Below are 22,311 nucleotides of genomic sequence, written 5' to 3'. Positions count from 1 at the left end.
TATGAAAAATAATATCAACTAAATACAAAAATAGCACAATTAGAATAATCAATTTTCTTATCAGAACTTTATCCTTCCTTAAATAAAATTTATAAATGTAAAACTAAAAGGTTAAAATAATATAATTTTGATGTTTCATAATAGATTTTCATGTCACTATTGTATAAGTGTAGAAGCATAATTATATGAAAAGAATTCATACAAATTTATGACAAGTACATACTGTGTCCAGCATAATGAATTTACATAACACAGTAAATTTAACCTAACAAATTAACATTACCTTTATTTCTCTGAGAACGCTGTTCAGCTTCCAGTTTAGCCTTATGTTCCTCTGCTTGTCGCCTAAAAAAAGAATAAGAGCATTAGAAAGCATGTGCATTTACTATGTTTTTCAAGATTTCACTTATATAAGAAATATTCAATTCCTACACAATATGTGCTTTATTACTGTATTACTTAAGTAGTTTAGTCAGACCACTGAGCTGATTATCAGCTATCATAAGGCAGGACCGAAGGATTAGAATGACATGAATTATCAGGTCTAAGCCATAAGCCAAGTGTTATGACCAAATAGGCCATGCACTGCAGTGATGGATTAAAATGAAATTTCTGTTCATGATAAAACTCAGAAGTTAAGTAAGACCTCAAAATTCATGTTATTTTTTATTCATTAAACACCAAAAAGGGTTTTGTATTTTCATTATTCAATTATTTATTTCTATATTTTATCAATTAAATTACATTTCTTCGTGAATATTAAAATTGGAATATGTAATGGAAAATGTTGAAGATCCTGACGAAATTTCTGAGATAGAAATATAACCACGGTTGGTTATATTTTGAACATTATGTTTAACTGTTATTATCACTTTGCCTTCTGAGCATTCGAGAGCAGGGTATTGTGAACAGTTCATTAAGTGTATGTGTCAAACGAGTATGGCCTAAGTAAAGATATGTCAGAATTACTTGTTTGTCTCTCTCTGATATGACGAATACCATGATCCAACAAAGGATTTTATGTTTTCATATATTATTTAAAAAGTTCCTCATTTCATATGTTATGCCATTTATTAGCAATCATTGTTTTTATATATATCTTGTATAATCACTAATAGGGATGTATACAATTGTTCTAGTCATTTGGACTGCTTCTTCAACCATTTTCTCAGCCTATTTATTTCCTTTAATCCCTACATGGGCTGGGATCCAACATATTCCCATATTATTTTCCATTAACCCTTACTGGACGGGTAAATACAGTAGAGACCCGGTTCACAACCGTATTAGTACTCGACATAATCGGATTTCGCCACTAAATTTCCAATAAACTTTGTATCTGTTTTCAACCAAAAAACCAGTTTCCGACCCCCGACCATATGATGTTTGTAAACAAAACTGTTTCCGCCAGCCGCCGCTAGTTGGCGTCATCCAGTGCTACCAAATGTAGCATAATTTCATGTTTTTTAGCATAATTTGACCCAAGAATTGGAGCTTAGCATAATTTCTTTCACACTTAGGGTTCTAGTACAATTTTAGAATGTATTTTCACTAAAATTTTAAATAAAATGCAGAAAATTACTCAATTTCATACACAGCTATAGTGAATGTATCTACAAGTGAAATTGCCTCAAAAGCAGCACTAACAAATGAGTTAATTGCTAAGTTTGAACCCAACTAAGGAATGTTAAATTTTGTGAATATAAATAAATACCCACAGTGGCATGACAAACGATCAGTAAAGTGTTAATAATGTTTTTTCTTCATGAGTAAAGAATTACTTTTTTTCCTTTTTTAAGTTTTATTTTTTTCAGTAATCAAAATTTTAATTATGTCTGAAGTGATTTTCACACAATTTTCAAGTATGTATTTATTCATTGTGTATGTGATCTGTTAAAGAAAAATAGTGTTTCAGTGGCATGATAATGATCAAGTAATAAGTACGTGTTTTTCTTCTTGAGTAGAGACTGGTTTGTTTGTTTACCTTTTTTTTTAGTTTTAATTTTTCAGTAAATATCAGTAAATAACAAAATGTTATATTTGAAGTAATTTTCACACATTTTCAAGTATTTATTAATTGTTTATGTGACATGTTAAAGAAAATTGGTTCTGAGTGGCATTATAATGATGCAGTAATAAGTAAAATTTGTTGTTTTTCTTCACATTTGTATGTGTGATCTTCACACATTTGTCAAATAGTATAATAGTGATTGCATATCAAATAGTGTACTAGTGATTGCGTATGTGATCTATTAAAGAAAAATGGTGTTTTATTACGAGTTTCCTAACATGTAAAGATCATCAAATTATTAGTTATAATATTGTCTGTTCGTCACTTTTTATCATTTCACCTAATATATAAATGTTTTAAATTTCCATTACATCGTTGTTTTAGCTCGAATGTATTAGAGAAATGAGATAATGATAGATTAATAGCATAATTCTGGCACAAAATTGCACCATATTTGGCATAAATTCTTGCTTGGACCGACTAGCATAATTTAGCAAAACGGTTGGTAACACTGGTGACGCCACTCAGCATTGTTTAAAGTCCGCAACTAATGTTTACAAACATTCAAACACGTGTCGTGTCTTGTACACCTTGCGCGCATTTCGTTTGCTTTTTCGGTGGTATCAACTCTATACGCAGTTACCTTTTGATTCATCATGGGTCCCAACATTACTACTGGCTATCTATTAAAACATTTTGCTATTGTTAATCTCTGAAATAATGGAAAAGTGTTTACATGGCATCTCACGTTTTCCTTCTTCAAAATGTTTCCATCATTTCCAACTCCAAAATAAACCTTAAGTTTCGTCTATCCTCTCCTCTGCATGAAAGTGATGAGCGAAAAAAAGATTTAATCAAGCACCCTTGCTTGATTTTTTTTCAAGCGTAGACATATTCTAAAACCATGCTCACACTTGAGGCGCGCGTTTCAGTAGCAAATGCAATATGTATTTAAGTGTTAGGTTTGGAGTGAAGGCAATGTTACGTACGTAGGTTACATGTGCGGTTCGGTAGCGAATGCAATCTTTAAGCTTTGTTAAGCTTTCCGGTAAAGAAGAAGTTAGTCATAGTTTATATCAGAGAAGCCACTATGCCATATTAAGTGCGTAGTTATTAAGAAATTAAGAAGAATCTTTTATGTCGTACTGTAATACGTTAATGTTTACGTGTAAGATTTGGTAGTGAAACCAGTTACATACGTAACATGTTCGGTTCGGTAGCAACGCAATCTAAGCTTTTTAAGCGTGCCGGTAAAGAAGAGGTTAGCCTTAGGTTAACTCAGAATCCGCTACGGTATACATTAATTATAGAAATTAAGTAGATTCTTTTATGTCTACTGTAAAAATACGTCATTGTTTAGTACGTGAGATTTTGGTAGTGAAACCACTGTCACATACGTAACGTGTGCCGTTCGGTAGCGAACGCAATCTTAATCTTTGTTAAGCTTGCTGGTAAAGAGGAGGTTAGCCTTAGCTTAATCAGAGAAGCCGCTATGGTATAGAATAATTATAGAAATTAAGACGATTCTTTTATGTCTACTGTAAAAAGACGTCAATGTTTACGTATGAGGTCTGGTAGTGACACAGTTTACATATGCAACGCGTGCGCGGTAACGAACGCAATCTGTATGCTTCGTTTATAAGCGTCGTCGTAAAAAAAAAAAAAAAAAAAAAAAAAAAAAAATGAGGTTAGCTTGATATTAAACTCAAGAGATGCTGGTACGTAATGGTATAGTAATTAAAGACATTTTGAAGATTCTTTTACTTATGCGTACGTATATATGTACCATGCAGTAGCAGTACCATAATAATTGTCAAAGTCCAATAAGCTTGAAACCAGCCCTGATATTGGACAATTTGCCATAAAAGACGCACCTTTTTTATGACATTTATGAAACAAAATCGTTAGTATCATAACATTACATTTACTGAAAGATAATTTTCAAGCGATTTTGTATACAGTATTGCAGTCGACTCCGTAAAAGATTTACCATAAATTAATATCGAATGTAAATTTTTCTAGGCTTATAGCGAGATATGATTTCTTTACTACCACAGTCCCAATATAAACCACCAGGGCTGCGCTATGGTTTGTTTACATCCTTAAATGCCGACTTACTGTAGGCAAATTTTTGCAAGTTTTTGATAAATATAAATTGGGTTTAATTTTAATAGTTTATTAATTTACTGTAATAATTAGACTTGCTTTTCAATGTTTTTTATTATGTTAGCAACACGTTTTATGCCTACCCACTACACTAGTTCTACTTACTATTTACCTAGGTAGCCTATGGATCTTGGTCAACAATCAGTTGGACACAGGCTAGTTTTCTTTTATACTGTATATTATACATTTAAAATTATAAATATACGTTTAACATGATATTTATTTAACTTTTAACTTATTTAGTTGTAATTTACATGTAATGTATTGTATAAAAAGGCAAGGTTAGGGTAATAACTGATGGTCAAGAACGGATTAATCCATTTTCAGTTATTTCTTATGGGAAAACTTGATTCAGTTCTCGAAATAATCGAATTTCGACGCTCCTTCTGGAACGAATTATCGTCGAGAACCGAGGCTCTACTGTATATCGATATGCAGGTACTAAGGCTGGGTAAACTTTGAGGTTGGCCAATTTACAAAAAATAAACACAAATCAATGCAAAGAGGAAGATATGCACATGAAAGAAAAATAAATCTAAAAAATTTTCCCTGCCTTCCACGAGATGTTGAAAATGGCTATTTACAACCCCTTGTGGGGCCTATTTTACACTACAATTGTAAAATTTTACCAACTTATATTTGCTGTTTCTTATAAATAATTTTATTTTATTTTGTAAAATTATAATTACAGCTCAAACATTATCAAAACAGATAAGAAATAAAATCAGTAACAAATTGTTAGCATATTTGTTGAAAAATATTTACATATGTAAATTTACCAAGAATGAAGATTCAGTAACTTTTTATTTTTACATGTTATTTCTAATATATCTTTGCACTTGGCTTTGCAAAATTACATTTACAACTGATATACTATCATAAAAAATAAGAACAAAAACCAACAGCAACCCCTTGGTATACTATTTATGAGTAATTTTACAAAAAGACGTCATGCGAAAACAGTGACATAATACATTCCCCCTTGAAGTTAGGAAGTCCTGGACACCCAATTCTGGTTTTAGCCTTTTAGCCAATGTGAAAGTTGCCATTAGTGAATTTAAGGGCTGTAGAAGTATTGGCACCTTTTTCCCACCAGATTCTTTCCAAATCGATGGCACTTAATATTGTTTATCTGCAGGATCAATCCATCCACCACCCCAAACTTGTTATTACTGCTACCGAGGAGCAATCCGTCCATTAAGGATTAATGGAATGGAAAGGAGTTTGAGATTTAGGCACAAAGTCAAGCACTGGAACCCATTAGGTCATTCAGCACTCCATTAATGAGTTGCATAATAAATATCCAGAGTATAACAAAACTGAGGGGGTTTGAACATGCGATAAGAAGACGAGAAGAACAAGTAACCAGAATATAGTAGTAGATATGGCAGTAGCAGGATAAAGACTAAAAGGAAGTCTTAGACAATCACAGGGAAGGGGCATCATAAGGGTCTTTGAACAGAGAGTTCATAATACAATATAAATTGTAGTGAACTCATTTTACCTTGATGATGATCAAAGTAAAGTTGGATGTCAACTTCATCATGAAGTCTACAATTTTAGCCTCATTGAGCCTTACAATGGTATATCTAGTTTTCCAAAAACAAAAATTTATATGGTCTCAGATTTGCTACCCTTCAGACTTATACATGAAAAGAAATTTGAAGTACTGTAATCTAAATGTCTAGTTTAGCTTTATCACATCAATCTTTCAAGCTTAAAATGCAAGGGGAGGAAAAATATAAAATAACTGTACAATAACAGCCCACCAATCATAAGCAATTATCAATTCACAATAAATGAGGCATTTCAAGTAATAATATTGATGAGAAAAGATGAGTCAGGTGTGTACATAGACACATGCACAGATTGAAGAATATATGCATTTAACACTCCACTTCTCTATTAAGTGCAAAAATGCACTGCATTAAACGTCAATAATAGCAAATAATGTACAAGAAAGCGAGACTTTCTAAAGGGAATATCAAAAACATACATATGAAATGTCTACAATATTGAGTAAGGCAACAGCAACACAAGATATGAAATCCAGCAACACAAGAAATGAAATCCAAAGGGCTGCATTTTGTAATGTGATGCTCATGAAGGCTACATATAGACACTAAGACATACAAATACACTAAAAAATTCATTAGAAAGAGAACAAAATATTACCTCAAAGTCAAAATAATATTCACAACAAAGCATTATATATACTAGTACACTTCAATCAGAATACTATATCACGCTACATAATGTACAGTAAATTTTGTGTAATATGTCCTTAGAGATGAAGATGTAGAGTTTAGTGACGCCCAAATATGGTTGAGGTGACTAAGAACAATTCAGTCCAAATTAAAATTGCCCAATTCCATTGGTATGTAATGGAGTAAGTACAGATGCTTCAAACTCGCAGAGTATTAAAAAAGATTAGTTTTTCCCGACCTCTTTGCCTAATAATGGCTCTTCTCAGGTTGGTTCGTGGAGGTGTGGAAGTGGCAAGATGTAGAGACTGCACTTCTTTTAATCACAAATCTTACAATATCAGAGCACATACTAGCACAATTAAACAAAGTATGGCACAATCATTTAAATATGAATTCAAGTAAGGAACTGCTTTTATGCACTCAGGTCTTTTATACTGATACCCCCATAAGCAAGGGTAGCGGTAGCCGAGTAAGTTGTTCTCGTCTAGCAAACCACTGCATGCTAAGTAAAATGTTGATGCACCATTTGTAGTCAATGGTAGCTGGATACAGGTTGACTAGGCTGTTGGTGAGTCACAAGTAATCTTCCTTCTCAGTAAGCTTTGTTTTGTTATGACTCAAGACCACTACAAATTCTAAGGACTGCTCATATTTTAATGCAGTTTTCTAGCAATAAAACTGCCTATTGCTGTGATAGTATCATTATGATGTTGTCTCAATGAGGTGTGAATAATGAAACTGGTCATGGGCCCACAGGAAATAATGATAATTGTGATTTCAACAGCATCTCTTCTATGGCCAGACAGCTTACTGTGTGAGGGGAGGGGGCCAGTGTTTGGTTATACTGTACTAGTTATAATAATTACTGACTTATGTATCAAAAACAAATAACGGCCACAAGTTTCATAATTCGTACAATATTTTTTAAAACCTTCAAAATTAAAATTAAATTAGCTATAAAGCAAAATACTACACAAACAACATTCTACTAGCAAATAAATTATGGTTCTATGTACTATATTAGAAATAACAAGTTATTGTAAAAAGATTATGGCCAAACTTTGACAACATTTCATGGTGATATCTATATTTGCACGAGAATCCCTCAGGAAACTTGTACCCTCGCATGACAATGCATCATCACAATCAACATTTTTATAAACAAGCCAATATCTTTTGCACTGTCTGAATTCCCATCAGATTTCAATTTAAATCCATACACTTCTCCACAATCTTTAGGGCTGCCATTACCCCTCTGCAACATCTCTGACTGACAGATTCTTCCCACTTCTAACTCTTACTTAAATCATTTTTTCTTTCATGTATAAGACCATATCTGAGGCACTGCTAATTCCTAATGTGTTAAAGGAATCTTCATATGCACTCTAGCCAGAAATCTTAGTACAGTACAGGCAGTCCCCCAGTTACGGCTGAAATCCATTCCAACAGCTGGTTGTAGGTCCAAATTCGGCATAATCTTTCACTGTCAAAATTACTGGCACAGAAATAAATGGAATTGTTTTAAAATGGTGTTACCAGAGGTTCCTGCTCAACCTATTCTAGGTCACTGCCTATTATAGGCTTATTTAAAACCTTTAAGGATATAAATCATACAGAAAATGTGTCCTTTTTTTATATAGTTTTCTGTGGCCGAGACCATCCTTACCCTCCCTACCTAATATTTGGCCAATGATTTTTTTGGCTACTGGTAGGATATTCCTTTAGAAAGGGGGTTCCTACTTACCCTGGTTAGGCTAAAGCCTGCTCTGATTTTTTTATCACATTTATGGATATAGGTTACATAAGAACTCCACTATTATGTAGCCTTGCCAATAGGCTACCATATTTAATTAAGCCTAGGATACTGTTTAAATCTAATCCTAGGCTATTTGGGATAAAGTACCACTTAGTAATCCAACAATAGGATGTTTCCTTAAGTGTTCTCTCTTAGCCTAGTATGGTGTGCTGCCTAACCCAGATTATTCTAGATCATTCATACTGTACAGGATATATAAAAACAGAAACTTACTCATATGTAAACTCATAGTTAGGCTAACATTTTTGTCTAACCCAGATTGTTTACATCTAGCCCTAGGGTAATTGATCTACTATATAAAAAAATAACTTTCTATTGAGAAATTTACTGATGTGAAACTTTATAGTTAGGCTATCACCTAGTAAAGGTTATTGTCTAATCCTGATTGATTCATTTATCTTTAAGGACATGGGATTAACCAGGTGTAATGTGTAGCCTTCATGATAGGTTACTACCTCATAGCCCATTTCATCTACTGCTTTTGGTCTACTATATAAAAACTTACTAATGTGAAACTTTATAGTTAGGCTATCACCTAGTATAGGTTATCACCAAATCCTGATTTTTTCATTCACTTTTAAGGATATGGGATTAACCAGGTGTAATTTGTAGCCTTCAAGATAGGCTACTACCTCATAGCCCATCAGGTCTCCTGTTTTTGGTCTACTATATAAAACAGTAACTTAGTAATGTGAAAATCTATAGTTAGGCTATCACCTAGTATAGATTAATGTATAATCAATCCAGATTATTTAATTCCCTTTTAAGGGTATGCACATAATAGCCTAGAGTATTAAGAATATGCTTAAGTATACTGGCTATAAAAAAGGAAAATGTTGGTAGCCTTTTATCTAATCCTAAGGTATTTGGTATAAACTTAGGCTACTGCCTAGGCCCATAGCGTAGCAGGCTATGTCTTTAAAACTTACTTTGATTCAGATTGCTACCTAATCCAGGTTAATTTTGTTCACCCTTAGGAATATATAAACCTAGGTTATTGGCTATAGACAATATCTAGTACACTCTAGCTAACTTAATCTCACTGAATTAATGTTGCATTCCCTCTGGATTGTACACTACTACCTAGTAGGCTATTGCAGACATCATTATCTGAAAGGGTTATCTATACTATTAATAATACTTGTGGAAAATTTCTTTAATTAAACTTCTATACAAAATGATAAATTCTTCAAAACAATTTGCGCTTCTACAAAGATTGATCATAAATCATGAGAAGCACCAACGTGTGCCGACGAAAAAGCTGGTTTATGGCTTTTCACATACAATTAAATCATTGTTCCACAGCCTAAACTAACAAATTTTCAACTGGAACTTGAAATTATTCACTTAGCTTTCAACCTAGATGTTTCAAAGATCCTTGGTAATGAAATCAACCAGCAATGAGCGAAATTCTCCGAGCTCGGATTTCTTTACCGACCAGAAAAGGAATGGCTTCTTGGTCCATTTTTGGTCATATGTAAAATATATGACGGCGCATATGCACAAAGCCACTTCATCTTCTTGCAGGTTTTGACATAGGTAAACTTACTAATTTGCTGAGGAAAAAAGAAAGTGCCCTCTTATCCTGAGTTCATTCATTCTCTATCACGTTATAATGTTTATCATTACAACACAATACCCCACCACAAGACCAGCTAAAAGAGAATTCTTTGACATTAGTCTGGTCACCATGGAGCTCTGGATAGACCATGGAAGGGTAATTCCTTGAGGATGAGACAGTGACTACACTATAAAAAAAAAAGTATTTAGTCATGAAAATAAAATAAAAATATTTACAGTAATTAGCAAGTATTGCTAAAAAAAATTCACAAATTACTGAAATTTCACCCACACAACTGTGCCGTAACATCAGGTTTTTGTTATGTCAGAACCAGATTTTTATGAATATTTTCTAATAGCAATGTAGGATTTGAATGGTATAGGTTAAGACCGTTGTAAACCAGGGACTGCCTGTAATTAGTAAACAATAAAAGATTCCATGAAGCACAAAGTTTCATAATTAATTTTGGCTAATATGGAAGATCTTAGGCAAACTTTCATTGTTCATCAAACCATAATACAACTGTCTTACTAAAATTTGAAGGGAAATATACTTTGATCATCAATCCCCCTCTGACTTTCTAAAACTAAAAAGTCTTTTGTCATACATTTTTACAAACCTTTCAGCCTCCGCTTGTTCTTGAGCCTTTCTCTCTCTTTCTGCTTGCTCCTTCAATTTTCTTTCCTTCTCTTTTCTTTCCTTCCTCATACGTTCAACCTGTTCTTGCAAAGCTCTTCTTTTATCTTCTTGAACACGAAGCTGTTCTTGGTCCTAATATGACAGTGAAAGAAATAAATATTTAAACAATAACCATACTGCAATAAGAACTCACATTATTAAAAATAGTATACAGAATATTCAAAAAAATAAATCTACATTTACTCGGCAATAACATTTATCTTGGGGTACAGTAGCTCACCGAGGGATTAAAGCATCCGAGCCAACCCCACTACAATGGAAACTCGGAAATTTTGTTGTACATATGTATACATGAATGCGTTTCTTGCTATAAAGTCCAAGAATATTTATACCCGGTATCTCTTAAATTACTGTAAAATGCTTATAACTGTCTATTTTAACAGTTCATAATAACAATAATAATAACAATAAATTATCGTGCATCGGCAACATGGATTACTCTCCTATAAACTTCGATATGCCGTCAAACTCGACTGTAAATAAAATTGGAGAGAATAATCTTTTAATCAAAACTACTGAGCATCAAAGAACATCCTTTAAAATTGTTTTCACACCAATAAAAATTAAATACGTGAAGCTCATATGATGAAATCGAGAGAAAATATCAAACCAGTGCCATCTACTAACAAAATAAAAAAAAGAACTAAATTAGTTCACAACGAGACCAATTTAAGTTATATTGTGACTTATAAATACTTTGTATAATGAAATATAACCTTGCCTTATTTAAATAGAGTATCTTGAGATTCATTTACATTAACTAGGAGCAAGAATATCGCTCTGAATTAAGTTAAATACAGCAAAATAAACTTACCCCATAATATCATTGAATACCGTGAAGTAAAACAATTTTTTTAACAGAGCCATGAAAAATATGCATACTAGTTATGTTTGTTATTTTATATTATAATACTAATAGTGACTCTTACATACTCACCGGCAGATCTGGACGCAAACACCCTCAAATTGATATATCCATTTTGCACCTGTATATCCAGAAGTACAATATACCACGGTCTGTTATCTCGGTGCACTACTAAACTTTTCATAAATACTAGTTTCTAATACTAATTACAATTAAATTTTCAAACTACTAATTCAGTTACAAAAGTTCTAAACTTTAAGGCGTCAGGCATCATCATCATTACTCTGCCCTGACCCTCCTCAGAGGCCTGTAACAAGAACCAAGAATGACTTAAGACACCAACCCAGTCTGCAGGCACTAAAGATGATCAAACACAATTACCTTCACTGCCTGGGAGCCTTAAATCAGAAGCAGAACCCTCCAGGCTGGCCCCACTACTCAATTAAGATGAGCATGAGTGCACACAATCTGTCCTTGGTAGAGAGGTATTGAGTGGTGCAAAGGTGTAGCAAACTCCAACATGGACCCAAACTGGTACCACCCATTCAAATATGACCATATTCACAATTGGCATAGAGATCAATTGTGAGCATGTCCCAAAAACATGAGACAACTCTTGGGAACTACATAACATCCATTAGTCCAAGGAAGCACCTAGTACTCTTAACTATATGCTTCCAATGATGCATCAACAAAGGAAGAGTCAGAGTTAGTCCTTCCCTCCTGAGGTGGATGTGCAAGTGACCAATAGCAAACAGGGTCCACACCAGAAACCAAGCATATATAGACTCAAGCAATGCAGATCAGTCAATAGTAAGTTCACACACCAATCGACCTGCACCCACCTGCACTGCCATGTTTGCCTGCCCCTACCATCAGGTGCAGGGATTGCCACCACTGTCAACAGAAAAATACCAAATTTGTAACTAATTTGTATTTTTCATAACTAACAAACCTGAGGTCTTAACAGGTAAAGGCCCACCTCGAACCACCCCTCTAGCAGTCTAAACTGGGTTAGAAATATAACTGGTGGGTCACAGGACGCCGAGGGCATTCTGGGTATACATGCCCCATGACCTGGTATAGATGCCAATAGTCCCTGGATCTCACAAGTGTAATTTTATTCTACCGGTTTCCAGCTTAGCGCTAGTAAATCCTAATGTTAAGACCTCAGGTTTGTTAGTTATGAAAAATACAAATTAGTTACAAATTTGGTATTTGTTCATATATGGAACAAACCTTCGGTCTTAACATTAGGATAGACTTACTTATTGGAGGGAGGTAAGTATCTACAACTGACTGGGAGTTTGCCACCATATCCATTTCCGAATACATTATGAGAATTCCAAGAGAATGGACAATGAACCTAGAACCAAAGATATAAGCGAATCTATTGGTTTCCCTCACTGGGTGCTGATACCATTCTATGGTTTAGCCATTATGGGAGAACAGAGAACCTTCCCTTCTCGCACACTACTCTTGTCCCTTGTAACTGGATCCACCCTCACCCCTTTCTTCCCTATTATCTAGAGGGGTGTGTTGCTACTGAAAAGTATACCATAACCTAAGATAGCTTCACAGTATGGCTGACCACCTCACCTGCATCTAGTCCGTTCCAGCATATGACGGTACCCTCCTTCATATTGCCCATAGTTAAAGGAGTAGGAAGAAAGTAGTAAAGAAAAAAGACCAGTCATCCCATTCATTCTACTTTCATACCTTCATCTTAGACTAGACACAAACTGACCCGCCAGGGGTACTGGATGAGCTATATCACTTGTTGGGCCGCCACCACTGGACCCAAGGAAAAAGTGTCAAAGGATCTATGGGCAACGTCTTTTAAAAATAAAATGAGGTGAAAGTTGTTTGGCGTTTCCACACCCCAGCTTTCAAAATTCTCTCCACAGACATGTTCTTTTTAAATGCCAAAGAAGCACTCAAGCCCCTGATGTCATGAGCTCTAGCTCCCTCCTGGCTATTTGGCCCCTGTCTTCTGTCATGTAGGCATTTCTGATCGTCTCCCTTAGCCAAAACGATATTGTATTCCTGGACACTTCCTTCTTGTTCCATCCTGTACTTACGAACAACCTCAGGCACCCCGCCCTGAGGTGCCTTGTCCTTCTTAAGTACTCTCTTAGTACCCTGACAGGGCACAGAAGCATCTCATCTTTGTCATTGTCTACAAAGTCTGCCAAGGAAGGTATGGAAAAGGAGTCGAATCTGCCGTCCATTATTGCTGGGTTTTGAGTCTTGGCCACGAATTCTGGAACAAACTCTAATACCATTGACCTCCAACCTCTCGAGTGCTTTATGAGATATGACAGGCCATGTAGCTCCCCCACCCTTTTGGTTGAAGCTAGGGCCAATAAGAAGACTGTCTTCAGGGTCAGGCTCCTATCTGTGGACTGCCTAAGTGGTTCGTAAGGGGGTTTTGTCAGACTACTCAGTACCATGGTCAGATCCCAATCTGGGGCTTTTAGTTCCTTTGGTGGACATGACTGTTCAAAGCTCCTCATCAGCATGGCCAACTCCCATGAAGACGAAATGTCCACCCCTTTCATTCGTCGTAAGACTAAGGCTAGAGCAGACCTGTACCCCTTCACTGCAGATACAGACATATGCCATTCTGTTCTGAGATATACCAGAAAGTCTGCTAACTGCTGAATAGTGGTACCGAGTGGAGACAAGTTCCCTCTACGACACCAATCACAGTATGCCGACCACTTTCCTTGGTATACTGCCGCAGATGATTTTCTGATATTTCCTGTCATCTGAGTTGCTGCTTTCTGCGAAAACCCTCTCACTCAGAGGAGATACTTGACAGTCTCCACCCGTGAAGCGATAGGGACTTCACCGACTGGTAGTACCTCTCCATGTGCGGCTGACATAGTAGGTTGCTCCATGGGGGTAACTCTCTCTTGGTTTTCTCCTTCCTCCGGGTCTAACATACTGTTCTCCGCCACAGGGGATGTTATCTCACCCCTATCCTCTGACAAACGGCCGGTAATTTCCCAGCCGCCTGCCCCTACGGCCGCGGTCTCTTTGATCTCTGATGGCCGCCATTGGCTCGATCCCGAATAGTCAGTAGGGGAACGATAACACCTCACTCTTTCTCTGCTCACGGATCTAGAGCGAGAATCTCGTCTAAACCTCCAAGATGAAGGCTCCCTTGAAACTGAGATAACTTCGTCTCTATTAGGGTTGCTATCGTTTCCGAGCGTCGGAGAATTCAGCCTCGATCTTTCATCCAGACGGACAATGCCTTCCACGAACGTATCAGACGAGGTTGCCAACTCTCTATTCTTCGTACTTTTGATAGGAGCCTTATCATCCTTTGTGTGTATTTTGAATGGCCTTACGGGCGAAACTGGAAGCTGCATTCTATTCTTTGCTGCACCTTTCGCCGCCAACGTTGATTTTGCCAGCGGTATCGTACTTTTTGTAACCCGAACTGGCAACTCCACATCGGCCGCTAGTCCATCGGCCGTCGCCTCTCTCGCTTCTTCGGACTCTTGCAAACGGCTTCGTCCGCTAGCTTTGTGCTTACCAGCCACTGACTTTCCGACTTTCCTGCTGACTGGGATACAACAGTCCTGGTCTGAAGATGAAGAAGAATTCACTCTTCTCCTCTTAGCCCAAGGATCAGTCACGAAATCCCGAATCCTCCAACGCTTGACTGGCGCTCGCCATGACGTCATCGAACTTAGCGATGACGCCGAACTAGAGGAAGAAGATGAAGAAGAAGACGAATTACACCTTTTCTTTTTGTCTTTCTTAGCCATTCTCTTCTCAATGTCCTGTAATTTCTTCATTACAGTTTGTACTGCCGAGTCAGAAAGCGTATTTGAGTCCGGGTGCAGCGAAATAGGCCGAGAAGCAGTCTGTGATGTCATTGCGCCCGCCATATCAGTGTGTGACGTATGTTGTGACGTCACCAATCTTGTAGGGAGAGACTGTGCGGCTTCTGCTGGCAACCGCATGTTTGCTGCCAAACTATCCCCCACATTCTGCATTGCTGTAAACATAGAATTTGATGGTGTAGCCGCAGCATTATTTCCCATAAATTGCAAGCCAGGGGGAAGAGGAACATTCAGCGCTGCTGGACCCTGCTGGAACCGTGACGCTAAATAATGCGCAAGCAAACCCTCCAAGGTTGGTACCCCTGGTAGGCCTAGCGCTGACCACGTACCTTCCATCCTACGTGCTTCGGGAGCCGGCGTCTGGAACAAAGATGGCGATGCTCCCCCTCTACCTGCTGGGAACAAAGGAGCGTGCATATTACGCATAAAATTACCCAAAACCCCTCCTGACGTTTCCGATAATGAATCGCTAGGAGAAACTGAAGGGGTATGGGACAAATTAAATGCAGATGGCGAAACATATGGAGCAGTCTGGTTTATTGCCAATACAAAAGAAGCCGGAAAGGTTTGGTCATCCAAAGATGGCGTCACCTCCTTCCTTTTGTACTGGCCTTTCACATAAAAATTTTTCCACTGTTCCACCAACCAACCCCGACAAACAGAACATGGATTAGTAATCGTATATTACGTTTTCCCTGCACCTACTACACGTTGGATGAGGATCTGTCGACACCGAAGTTAGGAATCTAGAACATGGAAAGCCACTGACTCCGGGGCATTTCCTTTGTCTCCTCTTCGAAACAGCAGAAGATCCAGATGGTGAAGCGAAAATTTCCATCATACCACTTATACACTCTTACCAATAAACACTCACACTGAGCACACTGAGAGAAAGAAAAAGTAATAAGAAAAATGAAATGGATAAAAATGGGCAAACTGTAAACCGGCTTTAAATCAGATAGACAGTAAACACGTCTTATCTTAAAGGCGGTAGGAATATAACTGGTGGGTCACAGGACGCCGAGGGCATTCTGGGTATACATGCCCCGTGATCTGGTATAGATGCCAATAGTCCCTGGATCTCACAAGTGTAATTTTTATTATACCGGTTTCCAGCTTGGCGCTAGTAAATCCTAATGTTAAGACCGAAGGTTTGTTCTGTATATGAACAAATTAAATGCTAATATAGGACTGATACCAGATGTCTCATGATTGACAAGTGTTGTTTTAAGGCTTATTCAAGATATCTTGTGTTATATCATACACTTGGCAGTGGTACTTCCTGCTGGAAGTCATGAGTTATTGAGAATGACTGTTTTTTTCGCAATGATTACACATAATTAGTAGCACTTCAGTGGTCATCCAGGTAATTTGTTTTTGTTTTTTTTGCTTCTTTTTGCCTATTTTTAGGTAAATTTGGTTGTTTTACTGTCATGTTAAAAGTGTTTACAGTTTTCCCCTGCATTCGCGGGGGATGCGTACCAGACCCCCGCAAATAGCTAGAATCTGCAAATAGTTGAAACCCCTATAAAAAAGCTTAAAACTGCCTACTTTGTTAGTTAAAACTTAAAAAAAAACATTAAAAATGTTTATATTTAGTTTTGTTTTAGTATTTTTGTCACCAAAAAGTGCATTTTACGATGAAACTAATAATAAAAAAAAAAAAAGGAATCTGTGGATATTTCTCACAGAAAAATACCACGATTAAGCGAATATTCCACGAGTAATGTGGGTACTATATGTTCAAAGAAGAAATCCACGAATATGTGAGTCTGTGAATCAGGAGTGTGCGAATAGGGGAGGTTCACTGTATATGTTATATTGTTGATTTACCACGTTGTTAATCCATTTGACTATTCCGTGATATGTCGAGTAACCGGCATTCTTGTGTTTATTTGTTGTTTTATATCTTCTTTTTGGCCAATTTGGTTGCTTTATTTGTCATCTTAGACTGCTTATATTTTATATTATTGATTTATTACACTGAAGTTGTGTCTCTTGTTAGTCTCTTGACCATTTTGTGATTTGTCTAGTATAATTTTTTTTATCTTTTATGCCAAGTACTATGCACCATTATACAGTACTAGCTCTCCAGTGGTGAGAATCTGTTTGTTTCATTTCTTCTTTTTTTTTTATTCAATGCCTATTTTCAAAATTGCTAAAATTAAGCATAGTAGATATGTCATCATAGACAAAAAATATGTATAATTTGTATGAGCTAACTCGATAATGACCATAAAAAGGTCTTAAACCGAGTTTCTAAAAATCACTATTTTTACATAAAATAATCACAATTTGATGTTGAAATTAAGAAGTATGTATAGTGTCTAAACAACTTATGTTTTAATTAATTAAATAAAATCATTGGAATATTTTTGACAAATTGTTAAAAAACTAGGTCTTTTAAGGGGTTAAACAATTTGGATATCAAAAGAATCTATAACTGCACTAGGTAAACTATTCCACATTTTAGTTGTAGCCAAAATAAACTCCAAGAAAACTATTATTAAACCTAATAACAGAAAATGACATTGTTTGTAGCAGCAGCCTGCCTAGTTTCAAAAGCAAAAACAGCTAGGTCATGTAGAGATGAGTGAAGAGGATGTTTGTCCTCTGATCATTGTTTGGTCTACATGTACCATCCTTAAACTGAGTAAAGGGAGAACTGGCAGAAAATGTCCCAACAGAAGCAATGAAGGTCATGCAGGCACAGAATGGGGAGGAGAAAGTGACAACAGCAGTGTGTTGCCCTCAAATGACACTTATGGGGCCTTGTTCACCATATGCATCTTTGATCCATACTTCTTCCGCTGGGCAAGTAACAAAGAGATACTCAATATGGTTAAAAAACAGAGTGTACCCATGACCTCTGCAAACAATACATGCAGGAACCTAGTACACATAATTGGTCAAACCCATTATACCTATAGTAATCATTCTTTCCATATGGATAGTTATCTTGCACCATCATTTTCAACACAATCAAAACTGGAACAAACAAGAAGCCAAAGTTGTCAACCATTCAAACCAGGAAATACTTTTCAAAAGCTTCATCAAACAGCCATGATGTTTGCTGAATAAGCATAGTACCCCAACTCACCTGCCACTACAAAAACACCTTGTTACCAAGATTCAATGACTAAAACATCTTTTGCTAAAGGTATATCCATATATAAGACAGAGCTCTGTACTCTTGCAGGAACAATTACAAATAAGAAGATATAATGTACGCAAAACAATGTTTACCTGTTGTTGCTTCATCTCAATATTATTTACAGGAGCTGTGGGTCCGAGGTTGACATTACTCAAATTTCCTGATAAGGCAAGCTTCACCATTTTCCACAGCTCTTCATTCTGCTTATGAATCTTATTATAGCGCTCTTCCTGCAAAACAAAAACATTTTACGAAATGGGAAACTAAAGTAAAAAAAGTCATAACTCTCTCACTTTGAATTTCAATTTTGTGAACTTCAATTCATTTTCTTCCTCTGGTCCACATATGGCACATGAGTATCTACAACTTATACACAAAATAAAAAAAAATAACTTTTCTGCTAATGAAACTAAAAGACCAAACTAACCATATCACTACTCTTAGCTTTCAGCCTTCGAATTTCTTCCTGCAACCTATCCTCAGTTTGCTGTAGCTGTGCTCGACTATGTTCATCGCGGGCCAACTCTCGTTTAACTGTTGTCTCTTCCATTTCTTTCATCTTTCTCATGGTGTCCTGAAAATATTTAAGATTCAATTAATAACATGTAACAGTAAAAGTGTTGTAAATACCTCTTAGACTTCACACTATCTTTCATGAAAATAATACCTATAGTAACTCAGATTTCCAAAAAATATTGTTTCTTATAATAATGCAATAATAACATTTACATCAAATTTTGTTCTAAAATTACAGACCACTAATTTACATAGCCTTATGCTTCATGGTGAAATGGATATGCAGATAAACATCTAGAAAGGAGAAAAATAAAAAGGAGAAAAAAAACCTATTACTGTACAAGAGATTTCCCCATTGTGTGTTAGGAACTGTTAACTTCTTAGGTCAGTCTGAAAAGCTGGCAGATTATCTATACAAAAAATTTGTGCAGGGATTCTGTAAAATGGGTAGGCTATGTTGCATTATAGCTCTTATAAAATTGTGGTCCTGAATATGGTAAAAATATGGTCTTGTAAATTTACTAATCCTCTTTTATTTGAAATGAGAATCTAAGTAGAATGGTATAGAAATAAAGATGAAAGAGCTTGGTGAACAGCCTACCAGAATAACTTTCAAGGTGAAGTACAATTGGGCTTTATCATTATTATGACAATAAATGCTAACAAAAGGAATTCATCTGGCTTAATACACAAGTTTCAAAAGCCTAAAGTTTCTGAGAATAAAAAGTCCAAAATATGAACTTTGGCAACTTGGAGGTAACAACACTAACAGCAAATAATATCACAGCCAGCAGTCAACTGGCAAATCTCCTGGGCTAACAGCTGTTATGAGGTCACTCATGATTCCAAGAATGACAACAATCAGTATAAGCTACACTTGTTCTTATGAAGCAGTTAAACACAAATTTACACCCTATGAAACAGACTCACACCAACTTAAGAAATCTTCAAAGAAGTCCCACTATGCAAGCCCAAGTCAAATCCCATTGTTCTGCCACGGGAAGTGACATTTCTTTGTGTTATTTCAAAGTCAGTTGTGCTGCTGTGCTTTCCTGGACTGACACTTAGTCAGTTATTGATATACTACTCTGCATTTCTTTTCATCCATTCATATGCTCTCATTTGCCTAACTTTGAAAGTGTTATGCTTGTTATTTAAGAGTTTACTGGTGATTTATATCTTTTTGACCTAATGCATTGCCACTGTGTTACTGTCAGTACTTGCCTTTTACAATCATTTCATAGTTTGCCAGATTTTCCTCCATTCAGTAATCCTTCCTTTTACTGCCCTTTTGTTAAGATGAGTGGCGTGATATAACTTTTAGTTCTTGATTATTCTTTATTAGATTTTGTTAGTCTACTCTAAATATTTTGCCTTTTCACTGGCTCACAGTGATGACTACCTTCAATTATTCGTGTCTGACACAGCTGATTATCACTGACTTCTGGGTCTTTTGCTTGGTTAGTTATAAATTATTTTGTATATTATTGTACCAGTTGTAATCCCTATTCCCCTGCCAGACTTCTGGGTCTTTCAGATAAATGGAATATAATGTCACTGATTCAAAGATATGCTTGGATAACCCCATACGCAGCCCTCGGTTAACAGTGGTTGGGGGAGGTTCCAATTCCTGGCCATGCGCTGATAACCAAAAATCGTCAATAACCAAAACATCAAAATAATTATGGTAATAAATGCCATTTATGACAACGTAAGTGCCAATAAACCGTTGAACGGCCCATTTACCGCTTACTGATGCCAATAACTGCTTATCAGTCCCTCTCTCCTCTTGCTAGAGAGTAGGCACTGCATTTATTATGTAATTCAAAGAGCTAGATTATAGACAGGATACTCAGTCATCTAGGACAACTACATAACTGTTGAGCAACCACCACAAAATCCAAGGAAAAAGTCTGAGGATCTATGGGCAATGTCCTAAAGGTAAAAAGGAGGTGAATGTGGTCTGTTATGACTGCATTCCTATCCTTAGTACATATCTCCTGTATGCTCAGTGGTGTGTGTATATACATTGATTTCATCACAACAGTTGATAATTCTTATATTCTTCTTTTCATGCCACAACAATGAATGTCAAGTTTCACACCATCTGATGGAGCTAAGCATTTTGCCAGTTTGGACTGCTGAGACAGCAAAACACTTGTATTACTCTCACCATCATCTTTTGGCCACTGCAAGAGTTGTGGTAGTATGAAAAAATTGGGATTAAATACCCGATTCATTTCTTTTTTTATTAGGTTAGGCAATTTTGAAAATGTAGTTTTCAGGAATTTAATTACTTTTCTTATTATGTTTTATGTTGTGCTTGTGGGTGAGGGATTATTTGATTGTTTGGTCCTTGCTTTTTTTATTGCAGTTTGATAGATGGGGATGAGTGAGCAAGTTGTGCTCCCTTTCACTGGGCTGCCCACCTTGTGAAAAAGAAGGCCCCTACAGAGTGTTCTAGACCTCCTGAATCTTGTCACAGAAAGTTCCAGATTTCTCCAAACTTAAAAGGGGATTCTGAAGTAGCCCCACTTCCACCAGTTTCACAGTCTTCCACAGTCACCTAATCTTCACATATGGCAATCATCAACATAGTCTTAGAGAGTGGCTTTTTTGGAAATTTCTGCAACATTAATCACTAATCCTCATTGGCCATCTACCACTGCTTTTTAATAAAGAAAATATGCAAGATTTGTAGCTTAGTGTGGCAAACATGTTCTCATCTGCTTGAGACCTGTTTCCATAACAGATCACTTCTTTTTTACTCAAGAAATGTTGATTAGTTCTCTTTCTGCTATTAAGGGTTACTGATCCACCTTTTCTTCAGTTTTCCTCCAATAGCATTTGGACTGGACAGCAATGGAACATTTTCAACTATTTCATCACATTGTCCTATCCAATCCACTGGCTACTATTAATGCTCTAAGTTGGGAGTTGACTTTGGTGCAGCCCAGTATCACTAGTTCCTTCCTGGAGCTGGTTCCAACAATTTATTCTTGACTGCCATCATTACCTCTAAATGTTTGTGATCTCCATTTCCTTTCAGGATAAGACTCTCATTCCTGCCTCTGGTCTTTGGTGGGTCTTTTATTTGCCAAGTTCATGGAAAAAACTCAGTATTCTACTAAATGCAGCTCACTCTTAGATTTCGTTGCTATTCTTTCTTGCCCTCCATATCTGCTAAAGATGGTCTGCCCTGTGATTGCCCTCAGGTTGTACTTCCAAAAGAGATATTCCTTTTTGGCCTTCTCCTCCTTATCTGATCCTTCCAACAATTCATAAATATCTTTCACAAGACTCTCCTTGCTTGTAAGAACTACATTTCATTGACTTTGAGGAGGAATGGAAGGGAATACTTGTAGATTTGTGGCCAAAGGCCAAGCACTGGGACCTATGAGGTCATCCAGCACTGGAAAGGAAATTGAGAGAAGGTAATTATGGAAAGTGTAACAG

At 36.5% G+C, this 22,311-nt stretch overlaps 1 protein-coding gene across 1 annotated transcript in view; it reads right to left on the bottom strand.

Moving 5' to 3' along the window:
* The window catches only part of LOC135222423 (ubiquitin carboxyl-terminal hydrolase 8-like), a 148,686-nt gene that overhangs the window by 113,533 nt on the left and 12,842 nt on the right, over positions 1-22,311 (bottom strand). Inside the window, exons 4-7 of the mRNA XM_064260509.1 lie at positions 18,767-18,913; positions 18,432-18,569; positions 10,381-10,532; positions 284-345 (exon numbers count right to left, since the gene is read on the bottom strand). Coding sequence (XP_064116579.1) covers positions 284-345; positions 10,381-10,532; positions 18,432-18,569; positions 18,767-18,913 — 499 coding nt within the window. The remainder of the gene's footprint in view (positions 1-283; positions 346-10,380; positions 10,533-18,431; positions 18,570-18,766; positions 18,914-22,311) is intronic.

The sequence above is a fragment of the Macrobrachium nipponense genome, chromosome 3, assembly GCF_015104395.2.
Source record: "Macrobrachium nipponense isolate FS-2020 chromosome 3, ASM1510439v2, whole genome shotgun sequence".
Lineage (NCBI taxonomy): Eukaryota > Metazoa > Arthropoda > Malacostraca > Decapoda > Palaemonidae > Macrobrachium > Macrobrachium nipponense.
Note: the sequence above shows the minus strand (reverse complement) of the source record. Positions and strands in the feature narration are given on the sequence as shown.